The sequence below is a fragment of the Rhinopithecus roxellana genome, chromosome 4 (genome assembly GCF_007565055.1).
Source record: "Rhinopithecus roxellana isolate Shanxi Qingling chromosome 4, ASM756505v1, whole genome shotgun sequence".
NCBI classification, from domain to species: Eukaryota; Metazoa; Chordata; class Mammalia; order Primates; family Cercopithecidae; genus Rhinopithecus; species Rhinopithecus roxellana.
The window spans coordinates 80,990,770-81,003,013 of record NC_044552.1 but is presented as its reverse complement, the minus strand read 5'-3'; the positions used below and the strand labels follow the sequence as shown (position 1 = coordinate 81,003,013).

The 12,244-nt window shown below is 33.7% G+C and overlaps 1 protein-coding gene across 2 annotated transcripts in view; it reads right to left on the bottom strand.

Moving 5' to 3' along the window:
• The window catches only part of ADGRB3 (adhesion G protein-coupled receptor B3), a 783,011-nt gene that overhangs the window by 413,335 nt on the left and 357,432 nt on the right, over positions 1-12,244 (bottom strand). For both annotated transcript variants that reach the window (XM_010371613.2, XM_010371622.2), the window contains 2 exons: positions 10,155-10,256; positions 9,678-9,784 (listed from right to left, as the gene is read on the bottom strand). In XM_010371613.2, the coding sequence (XP_010369915.1) occupies positions 9,678-9,784; positions 10,155-10,256 (209 nt within the window). The remainder of the gene's footprint in view (positions 1-9,677; positions 9,785-10,154; positions 10,257-12,244) is intronic.

The following is a 12,244-nucleotide window of genomic DNA, read 5'->3' as shown; positions in this document are numbered from 1 at the left end:
TGAATTTTTCATGTTTCTCTTCTAAATTTTTACTGGATAATTTCTTTTAACATATAAAAATGTTATAATATTTCTCATTTAAAACAAAACAAAATAATACAAAACCCTTTTTTGGCCTTACATATCCTCCTAACTACTACCCTATTCTTCTGCTCTCATTCATTATCAAAATTTAGAAAGGGATGAATACACAACCTTTTTTACTTCCTAATCTCCTGTTCTTTGTGTTGATGACTTCCAAAATTATTTCCTGTCCAGAAATTAGAATCTGAGTTTCCGACTCCCATATCCAATTACATTCTCCAGATTTAATAGAAACAACCTTTGACAACCCCCAACCTGATGTGTCCCAAATTATTTCTCGTGGTCCTGCCTTCCCTGCCTCAGAAAAATGACATTATAACCAGCCAAATGTGATTACTAACCTTAATAAAAGACACCATCATCTCTTGTCTGGATTACTGCAGCAGGTTTCAAAGCTTCCAGTCCTGCCACCCTATGGTCTATCCTCCATAGAAACCTCATATGACCCTCTTTAATTAGATTTCATCAAACCATCCCTCTTCTCAATGCATTGCCATTGCACTTATTATTAAATCCAAACTCCTAGCAAAGGCCTTAAGGCACAGCTCTCCAGTCTCATCTCATGATACTCTCTTCCTGCTTACTAGCTCTGGCCAGTAGATCTTTTTGCTTTCTTAAAGACCTCAAGGTATTTCCATGTGTCATTTTCACTACATGGAATGTGCTATCATTTCCTGACATAGTCATTCTCTCCACCCTTTACATGTTCATCTCATGCATTCATCTCATCTTTCAGGTCACAGTATTAAATGTTATTTCTAAGAAGAAATAGAGAGACCTCATTGTTTGTTTGTTTGTTTGTTTTTTATCTGAAGTCGTTTCCAAACATTAATCTGTATGTTGGCACCCTGCTCATTTCCTTTAACATATAAAAATTTGAAGTTATTTTTAATCTCATCTCCTGTCTATTTATATTTATATTGAATTTATTGTGTATTACATTCAAGTTGCTTCCCCAGGTCCTTGAGCTCTACTTGGAACATAGTTAAAGGTCAATGATAATTTTTATAATGAATTAATGGGTAGATGAATGGATAAATGATTGAATAACGCAGTATAGTTTCTTTTGGAATTTTTTTCCCATTGGTATTAGTCTGAATATACTTCCCTATATAATTATATTTGATTACCATTATACTATACAATTATAAATACTATATATATACAATATACTATACAATTATATTCCATCCTATAAATAAGTTTCATTTCAAAAAGTTTCAGACAAGATCGGGCCCACTCAGTGTTGTATGGCCGTACACACTTCAAAAAGTTTCAATGCCTAAAACTGACTCTAACATTTATCCTCCAAGTCACACTAAAAGCATACTTTGGGAGAAGCTTAACACTCTCCTTGGCTTTTGTTGATATAATCAGTAATAAGTTATAAGGTTAAAAATAGAAAAAATAGTATATCTAGATATACTAAAAAATAGCATATCTATTAGAGATACTTCATATATATACATATATGAAATATACATATATATGTATATAATATGTATATGTGTATACATATTTCATATTATATATGTATATATGAAATATATATGTATATATTCATATACATATTTCTAATATGTATATTAGACATATCTAATATTCTATTAGAGATGTTTCATATATATACATATATACATGAAATATCTCTAACAGATATACTATTTTTTCTATTCTTAACCTTATAATTTATTACTGATTATATTAACAAAAGCCAAGGAGAGTTTGTATATGTATATGTTTGCATATGTATGTATATGTATAGGAGATATATATATATCTCATAGGCTTCCTTAAAATTTCAAAGGGAACACAATCATGTGTGACTAAAGATTATTTTTCTTTTTTATAATACAATTTAAATCTACCGGTTTGGGATAATGTCTCACTTATGTAAGACCAGTGATTTTTGTCATCAACTAGAAAAGCTCACATAAATTACAAAAATGACACTTTCAAGGACATCAGAGAGCTATGTAAGTAGTGAGAATGAGATGAACCAAATTGCCAGAAAGTAGAGATCTTTTCTGAGGTGAGCCAAATATTTCATTCATTTTTTTTTCTCTTGTGAAAATTTGTCAATTCTGGGTAAGAACTGAGGGTCGAGCATGGGTCAGGCAGATTACCTCTGGGGTAGAAAGAGAAATTAATGTAATTTGGTTGGCCAGAGATGGAAAAGTACAGTGAAAATTTCAGGGGCCCTAAAAATCCTGCTCAGATTTTTTTTTTTTTTTCTCATGAGACATTTGCTGAGCTTTTGACCTGTGTAAAAAGCTGAGAAGATAGGATGAAAAATTATTAAATGCAGAACTCCAATTTTCCCTTTCCTTTAAGAGCTTTGGGAACTGAGGGAAGAGTCCAGTGTTAAGCACCCAGTTGGCCTCACCCTCAAGACAGCTGACAGATTTGAAGTTGCTTGGGCAGAAAGCTAGAACATGGAAGTAGCAACTTCTGAAGGCTGAGCTGAATCTCCCTCGGTCTCTCAGAGCTGATGGGATGGGCACATGTAGGCTCTAGAAACATCATGGAGAAAGGTAGCCTAAGTAGATGGAGTCTTATTAAAAGTGCAAAATAGCCCTGACCCAGATCAATTTCTGATTGAATTAAAGTATCAACTCCTCACTGTATTTGAATAGCTAAGGACAGGAAGGATATTTTCTGGGATACATTAGCCAGTATGATTTGAAGATCATATTTTTATTTTATGCAATGTCTGACATTCAATAAAATATTACTGGATATGAAAAGTGGCCAGGAGATATGACAGACAAAAAGCAAAGCAAAGTAGACTCACAGATTATGCAGATGTTACAGTTATAAATGTACTTTGGGAGGCTGAGGCGGGCGGATCATGAGGTCAGGAGTTCCAGACCAGCCTGGCTAACATGACGAAACCCCATTTCTACTTAAAGTACAAAAATTAGCTGGACGTGGTGGTGGGTGCCTGTAATCCCAGCTACTCAGGAGGCTGAGGCAGGAGAATCGCTTGAACCCAGGAGGCAGAGGTTGCAGTGAGCCGAGATCACACCATTGCGCTCCAGCCTGGGCAACACAGCGAGACTCTGTCTAAAATAAATAAATAAATAAATTACAAAATAGACATTGTCCATTCTTTGGAGAGCCCCAAAAGTGTTCCGATGTTAAAAACAGAAACAAAGTATATTCTAGACTAGGAGTCTGTAAACTATAGCCTGCAGGCCAAATCCAACCCATTGCCTGTTTTTGTATAAAGTTTTGCTGAAACACAGCCATGCCCATTTGTTTATTTATTGTCTGTAGCTGTGCTCTTGTACTACAAAGCAGAGTTGAATAGTTGCAACAGAAGTCATATGGCATGTAAAGTCTAAAATATTGACTATCTTCTTCTTATAGAAACAGTTCACCAGCCCTGTTCCAGACTTATAATACAATACATAAAGTTACTACAATTGAAAGCTTTCTTACAGGCATAATGGAAAACTCATTAGGAATCTGTGAAATATATTGTCAACTCTGACATATGAATTGCTTAGAAAAGAAAGATTTAAATAACACCTCCCTTCCAAGTTTGTTTGTTTCCCATCAGCGTCAATAAATGTGAGCTATTATTATTTGCTGAAAACACAGTGAACACATAATTTTATTCAGGACCACATGTTAAAAACTCCTTAACTGTGGAGCTGAACTCAGATCTCAAAACTCTAACAGATGGTTCTGAATAAAATAAAGAGGCTTCTGCCCATTTTAGAGAAAGCAATGTCCTTTAATTTTCCTTGTTATTGTTGGGTTCTGCAATGATTATTTGAATTCCTAAATGAGTACTCACAACATTTTGGAGTGTGGCGACAAGAATTAAAAGGCAGTCAAATGCTATGTCTTGAGTACTAAGAACAAAGTTGTCCACATGATTTCATGAGAGGACTATGTAGTTAGAAATACATGTATATGGATGCAAAATCAATGTAATAATTAGTAATAATAATAACTCACAGTTACCGAATGTGTACTACGGTCTGGTAAAAATCCTGTTCAATTTATCTGGAGTGACTTCCTTATTGATTCAGGGTTAAGAACTTCCACATGATTATAATGTTGTCAGGATTAAGAACTACTGATTTAGGTGCTCCCGGCTTTCCATTACTTGCCACGTTCCAGCCTTATTTTATTACATAGAACTGGCAGAACAGGTAACTCCTGTCTTGCAGACTTACTCACCCTCACCTAATTGGTGAATACTTGAAAATTAAAACCATCTGCTAGTTCCTATGACCAGCTGAACCACGGCATTCATTTATTGGTTTCTTAATTGCTCATTAAAGAAACAGACTAGCATACTTTTTAGCTCAATACATATTTGTTGTAAACAAGACCTATGATGGTATTGTTTTGTTTTCTTCCCCCAAATAAGCTGCAGTAATAAAATGTGTTATCGTCTTTTAGGCAATGTGCTGAGCATTTGTGCAATGAGATGGTGACCAAAAAAGTGTGATATGTGAGGAGTTTTGTTGCATTAACTTGAGAGAAACTAGGGAGAAAAAAGGAAAGCAAATATTCTCCTTTCTGTCTCTTTCTCTCTGTCTCAGTTTCTTTATCTCTCTTGGTCTCTCTGTCTCTCTGTAGCTCCAGCTCTCTGTTCTAATAAACTACCCATAAGAGTAGAGGAAAATAGGAGGAACAAAGCCCTTAAACAGGATTCAAGCTCTTTAATATCTGTAAAATATGTTAGGTAAAGATGACTAAATAATCACGCCAACATTTGTATTTGTTTGTTTAATGAAGATTTGAATCATAGAAACAGAGTTTTAAGGAACAATAACCTAACACGGGACATTTATATCTAACTCTTCATATTTCCCTATGGTAGAGCTTCCATTAGAGTAGTATCTTTAGCCTTTCTCCATCTTCATCACTCACTCATCTCCAGGGAAGGAGGAGTGATATACCTGTCCAATACATTTAGGAGAAAGCATCAATATGCTTGGACCACCCCCCTTTGCTTTAGATTTGTCTGCCTACGGGGGCATACATTCTGCCAGTTACACACAGCTTGTCTCCCCAGGTGTCTGTTTGTACGTATGTAAAAGAGAGGAAGAGGAGGAAGAGGAAAAAAGAGAGAGAGAAAGAGAATGTTGCCTGTGATTTTTCTCATACACCAAAGACAAAATAAGTCTATTTGTTCAAGTGTAGGCTGGCCCACTGGACCACAATATTTAGCCATGTTCTCCAAATAGCTTTATAAGTAATAAGAAATGATATTGTTAACTTATTTGACTCCTGTGCCTATTTTTCAAGAGTTCTGTAATTATGTTAGCTTTGTCTGGTATACAATTCAAAACATACTCCACAGTATGAAATGAAACATTAACATATTAAAAATTTAAAATTTCCAAGAATCTCACAACATTTGGCACTTTGTTCTTATATTCTCAAATTTATTTAATTGGGTATGTGTATTTGTGTCTTGTCTTTCAAAAAACAAAAACATTGGTATGATAGTGTTTAACTTTGTATCTTATAAGGCTTCCAAATAAACTTTATAAGTATTAACATATTGACATCATTATGCAATGGCTGAATAATTTAATAAAGTGATTTCACCAATCACTACACATTTCTAGATATTTGGGGGCTAGAAAAATTGCACATGAAGGCTAATACTCGTTATTTTCATGTGGTTAATATGCATAAACATTAAGTCTGGTGTATCACCTTCTCAGAACTCTCCACCTACCATTATCCTTCTACTGATAAGAAAAGTAGCAAAGTCATACTTCACTCAAAAATCTATGAAATATTTATTAATAGTATACGCTTAGTATTGTGTTAGGAACTATAGCAATGGAGATTTGCAAAAAAGAAAAAAAGGTTCTTGACCTCAAATAACTCAAACCAAATGTCCAACATGACAGATTAGTGATTTTATATCTTAAACTTATTAATGGCCCTTTTGTTTACCTCAACTGGTTTATAATTGAGAGTTCACAGAACATACACAACTAATGTTTATTAATGATAAAATTTCATTTCAAATTTAGGTGATTGCTATATATTTATAAAGTAGGTATACACATATATTGTAATCTATGTTTCAAATAGTTGGAAAACATAGATCTACGTATTTTAAATATTTTTCTACAGTAGATTATAATTAATTATTATTGAATGAACTTTTTGAATATAGAGGGGTAAGAAAATGAACTCTCTTAAGGATTAAATGTTGAAATGATAAACTACTAAAAGAGAAAAAAGCATAGTCTCCAAACTAACTTAAGAATTTGAGGAAGTCTCAAATGTTCTATATCACAAATACTATCTAGTTTTGCTACTTAGACAAAGCATGACTTAGCAAAACCTCAGAATGAGTAAGACTATGCAGAAACGTTGATCTCATTTCTGTTTCCAATTGAGTATGCAGAGTATGGATGATGAGGCTGATGTGTGACATAAGCATTATTTAAAGCATAAATTCATTCATCCTATACTTTACTGAACATGTAAAAAGATCATGTTCTTTTCTTGTGTATGCATACATACACAAGCCCTAGATTTGTGCACGTATGCATGTATAAATGTGTGTGTATATTTCATACATGTATTTGAGCATAATTCATATGCCAAAATATATGCAACATCTATCTTGTCTCTATCTATGTAACTATCAACTACCTATCTATCTACTTACTATCCAACCATCTGTCTATATCTAATTTATCTATACTTTTCTATAAGTACAGCTCAAATTAACAATATGTTGAGTTCTAAAATTGTATTCTTATTGAAACAATTCTTTAAACTCAAAATCAATTTTCTGTACCCAGAAATATTAATGCCCATTGTTACACAACTCTTTCACAATGGTATGATTATTTCATATATCTCATTTGTTCCATTCCAAAACTTCCACAGGTGCTAAGATGATGGAACCAATTCCATTTTGTAAATAGCAAGATAAGACTTGAGTGTGATCATGTGACTTTTCCTAAAAACATGTAAGCAGAAAATACTGCTCCCAGCAATAGAGTGTAGGACAGATGATTTCATATCAAAAGTCAAAAAGATTAAATGGCCTAAAGAAAAGAGATTAGGTTTTGGAACAATTGTGCCTAGGGCATACTTTTCACTCTTTACCTCACTGAAGTGGACTGCTCCCCTACAGATATTCAGTTTCTTTTTATGTAAACTGCAGCATGGACACCCATCTTGCAGATTCTTGTGAGGACTGGGATTCATTTACGAAAGTTTCCAGCCAAGTACCTGGCACTATGTAGGAGCCGAATAAACAGAGGCAGCTTTTCACTATACAAGATCATGCACCTGATAATTGCAACCAAGTCAACAAGGGCATATTCATATCTGCTGTCAATTATTGACTGAATAATTTCAAAAGGATTCACACTTTGAGAGTTCATTTCTTCTATTTCACTGAGTGTATCTATCTCATCCATCATCAGATGGCCTGCACTCAAGAATGAAACCTCATTTAAATATTCCAGTACAAAACAGTACATTTGGAAAGTGAAAATTTTCTGCAACAAAAGTGATACTATTCATTCTTAGCAAATTTGTAAAGATTGCTCTATTATTTACTTAATCCATGCAATTATTCCCATTCATCACCATGACTAAATAAGAACTGAATATGGATATAATTAAAGTAAACAAAGTCTAGTGACTAAAATTAGAAAAAAAAATCCATTAAAATTTAATCTATATGTTTTTACTTATATCTAACTTTGAAACATAATGGTCTGAGTTATTGACAGTTATTAATAAAAGAAGCTTTATATTTCATATTCTTAAATTTTATATTATGAAGCTAAGCTATATATTATATTCTCCCACATATATATTTTGTCTCTAAATATAAACAAAAATGACTATAAAAAACACATGTGTATATTTCTATATCTGCATATTATAAATATAAAACTTTATTTATATTTATATTTTTACACTTATATCAATATAATGCATATTATATGATATATAAATATAAAACTGTATATGATAAACATATAAAAATAGTTATGTATTTTTCTATATTATAAATATATATATAAATTAGCCAAGTAATCATCAATTACTGCTATACACATATCTGTAGCAATGGCCCTTGAACAACACAGGTTTGAACTGTGCAGTCCACTTATGTGCAGATTTTGTACTGCTTGTGCCACTCCTGAGCCTACAAGACCAACCCCTCCTCTTTCTCCTTCTCAGCCTAAAGATAACGAGGATGAAGACTTTTATGATAATCTACTTCCACTATTCAAGCAAATATAAATTATCTTTATGATTTTCTTAATAACATTTTCTTTTCTCTAGCTTACTTTATTGTAAAAATACGGTACAAAATATATGTAACATATGAAATATGTGTTAATAAACTGTTTTTGTTATCAGTGAGCCTTCCTTACTGGTCAAGAACAGACTATTAGTAAATTTGAAGGGAGTCAAAAGTTACATACAGATTTTCGACTGCCCTGGGGGTTGGCGCCCCTAACTGCCACATTATTTAAGGGTCAACTGTATATAGATATACATAAGTATATATAATGACAGAAATAATGCTCTAGAGAGTTAAATAATGATAAATTTAACTCCAAGTTTCGTAAGTAAACATGTTGTGCAGAATTTGACTTTCAGATTTTAAAATATGCATTTCTTTGGTTTTCTGATAATGAAACAAATACTAATTCTATTAGTTGATGGGGTTGTTACTGTATAAGCTATTTCTTCATCCACAAGAATACTCTTTAGGATTCTTAAAAAAGTTATGTATATTTTTGAGTGACAGTAAGAATCGTAAAAGAAAACATAAGCACAACAAAACATAAAGGCATTTAAGTAAACATCACTCCTGCCAAGATTCAGCTTCCCAGTTGGCTCATGTTCATATTTTGTTCTACACCCCACAGTGTTTATTCATGTATGGAGACCCTCTTGCCTGTCAGTATGAAATGACAACAGTCTGCAATAATGACAATGACTTGTACTTGTAAAATACCAGGCAAAATGTAACTGTGCTCAAAATATTCATGCATTATACTCTGTGAATAAGTCAATGATATCTGGGAAAAGAAGAGCTATTTTCGGAAAATTTGGCCCATGTAATCTTTTGGGAGTAATTAAGTTTCTCTGGTGCAATAACACTGTCATTTATTTTAATGTCTTAATCTCAAACTGCAGTGAACAATTTGATAGCTAAGTGACACAGCTTTACCATTGTCCAACTACTGAAAATTTAAATAATTTAATTTTAAAATGTGTGATATTTTAAAATCAGTATTTAACGCAGACTTAAGCCAATCACAATGCATATGTTTAATTTTTATAGGTAAAACTGAATAACAGATTTTGCTCAGGCCTTTCCCCCATTAGACAAGGGATTCTTTCACTTAAATAGCAGGATCCATAAAAACCCACATCCTAGGAACAAAGCAATTTAGCACCGACTTATAAAAATTAGCTTTCTATCACATGGCTTTCTCCTTCAGGCATTTCTTTCTTAGAGATGTTACTGATTTGATTGTACAGCAGAAGGTTAAATTCTCACACCATGATCATTAGCAAAAAATAAACAGAGCAAGTACTAAAGCTGGCTTTGCACCTACTGAATGCTGCAAGTGTCTGTACTCATTTGATATGCATCTTGCAAAGCTCGGCTGTTCCCAGAAGGCCACTCCATGAAGACTGAGAGAGCAGCGTCTGCTAGTGGTGCCTGCGTGTCACAAAGAACAGAGAGAAGCTTTATAATAGGGATGCTTGAAGGCATCACACATAGTTGGGAATCAGGCTAAAAATTAAGTTTGTACTTTTTTTCTTTAAAAAACATGCACATGAAATTGATATTTTGATTATTTCTTATAATGCATATTAGTCACACTGAGAAACAATTACACTAGCAATATTTTCTACATCTTTTCATTGGTTTCATTTATGAAGCACTTCACCAAAATTGTTTCATTATTTGCTTATCGGACAGACTTATTTATGGATATAAGACAAAAACATGACTTCATAAACCAACACCGCACGCTGTTCTTGGACAAGGATTATCATTAGGGTCAGGGTGGATCATCCTACTGTACCTGTGGCATTCAGGGGACATTGATTGAATGCCAAGTCGCCTGCTGGAGTCCTTTTCCATACCATCGACATCAGATAATCCTCAGGGCATATTTCATAAGGTGCTGCAATTTTAAACAAAGGGACTTGAATGGCAGTAGTGTTTTAAAAATTTTGGCAATAAACAATTTTCAAAGGCACCTCTCTAACTGCAGAGCTCCTTAGTTTTCCTTTTTTTTCTTTTTCTTTTTTAAGAGATGGGGTCTCACTCTGTTGCCCAGGCTGGAGTGCACTGGCATGATCCTAGCTCACTGTGCAGCCTCAAACTACTGGGCTCAAGCCATCCTCCCTCCCGAGCCTCTTGAATAACTAGGACTACAGGCATGTGTTGTCACATCTGGCAGATTTTTTCTTTTAATTCTATGTAGAGACAGGGTCTCCTTATGCTGCCAGGCTCATCTTGAGCTTCTCCCAAAGCGCTCGGATTATAGAAGTGAGCCACTATGCACGGCCTCTTTCATTTTCTTTAATGTATGTTGTTTACTGAAATGTTAGTGGCATAAACATAGACAAAAACCCATCAGATTTCCTTTTTGTATCTACAAAATATTTACAGAATTGTAATTTCTTTTTAAACTGCTTACTGTGTAGACTATTTATAGAGGTCATTTGGATTTGCCTACAAGTTGAACATATTCAGGCATATCAATAAAAATATTTATAATATTTTAGGATGCTACACAAAAAAGTGACTTCCAACACATCAAAAGGCACATTAAAATTATTAACTATTAAATGTCAAAAATAAATAAGCATAAAGAGTAAAAATATATAACTTTTTACTTCTTCAACTAAAAGCAATGATAGCAGTAAAAATATACCAATTTGATCTTTTTGTCATATTATATTCAAAATCTCAATTTAATAATTGAGCAAGAAAATTAAAAATAACATCAAAAATAACAAATGTACAACTGAAATATAATGAAATGCAAAATAGTAGTGAAAGAATGAGGTCTATCTATATTGTGTTAAAAGTGACATCTTGTTCCCATATGAAAGAATATTAGTCCCTTCTCTAGACACAAACAATGTTGTGCTTTTCATACAACATTGCCACTTACACGTTCCTATGTCAGTCTTCACTATTTGCTAGGGACCTCGTTTAGGTCTACTCTCCTCTGGATCACTTGTACCTAACGGTGTGTTTGCCGCATGAAGTTGCTCAAAATTGAATAAATAAATAAATGAATATATGCTTTATAAATACCTTGATAAATCAGTGAGGATCTTAAAATACTAAATACATAAATAAATACAGGAGTGTGATTTCCTGGGAGAAACATCTTCTTTGCCGAATAATATAATATTTAATCCATGATAATCATCGTTCTACCAATACCAATTCCACTCCAGAATTTACGAACTCATTAAATTACCTTATAGTTACGAGTAGAGGAAGGATGCAAGTTGACGAATTAAATCTTGAAATAATATTTAAAAAAAAAAAAATTACCCAAGATAAGATGAATGGTTTGAACCCATGGGGATTACAAACCTGAGCGTGTCACTGAAGATCACCTATTCCATCTCCTTCCTTTTTACAGATGAAGGCACCAAGCCCCATAAAGAGGCAGCTTGTCTAAGGTGACAGAGCTGGTGGAGGTGTCAGCAGGACTGGATCCTAGAATCCACCCTCCTCAGTCATCTTCCTTTTTTGTTTCCCACATATCCTCTTCACGACCTTGAATTATCTAAGATAGTCCTCTCCCTCTGAGTACATATAAATATATACTCATTTATTTATTCTAGGTTCCCATTAAAACACATAGGCCATGTTTTCAATTTGTGTCTTCTTTGCTTGGTGGAGGGTTTAGCAGTCAATTCAACCTTCAGCAGCCCCATTTTCATTAGCTGTCTCCTCCTAACCTTACCAATGATCTGCCAACAAACCTCATCTTAGTCTCACACAGTCTGGGCCTTGTCTGTACCACTATATTTTGACTTTTCTCACCTTCGTGGAAATACTTTCTTCAGCATCTTAAGCCTTTCTCCAACACTCCTCCACCAATCCCTCAGAGCATTCTTTCTTTGTCTCCTTCTCTGTGTACTT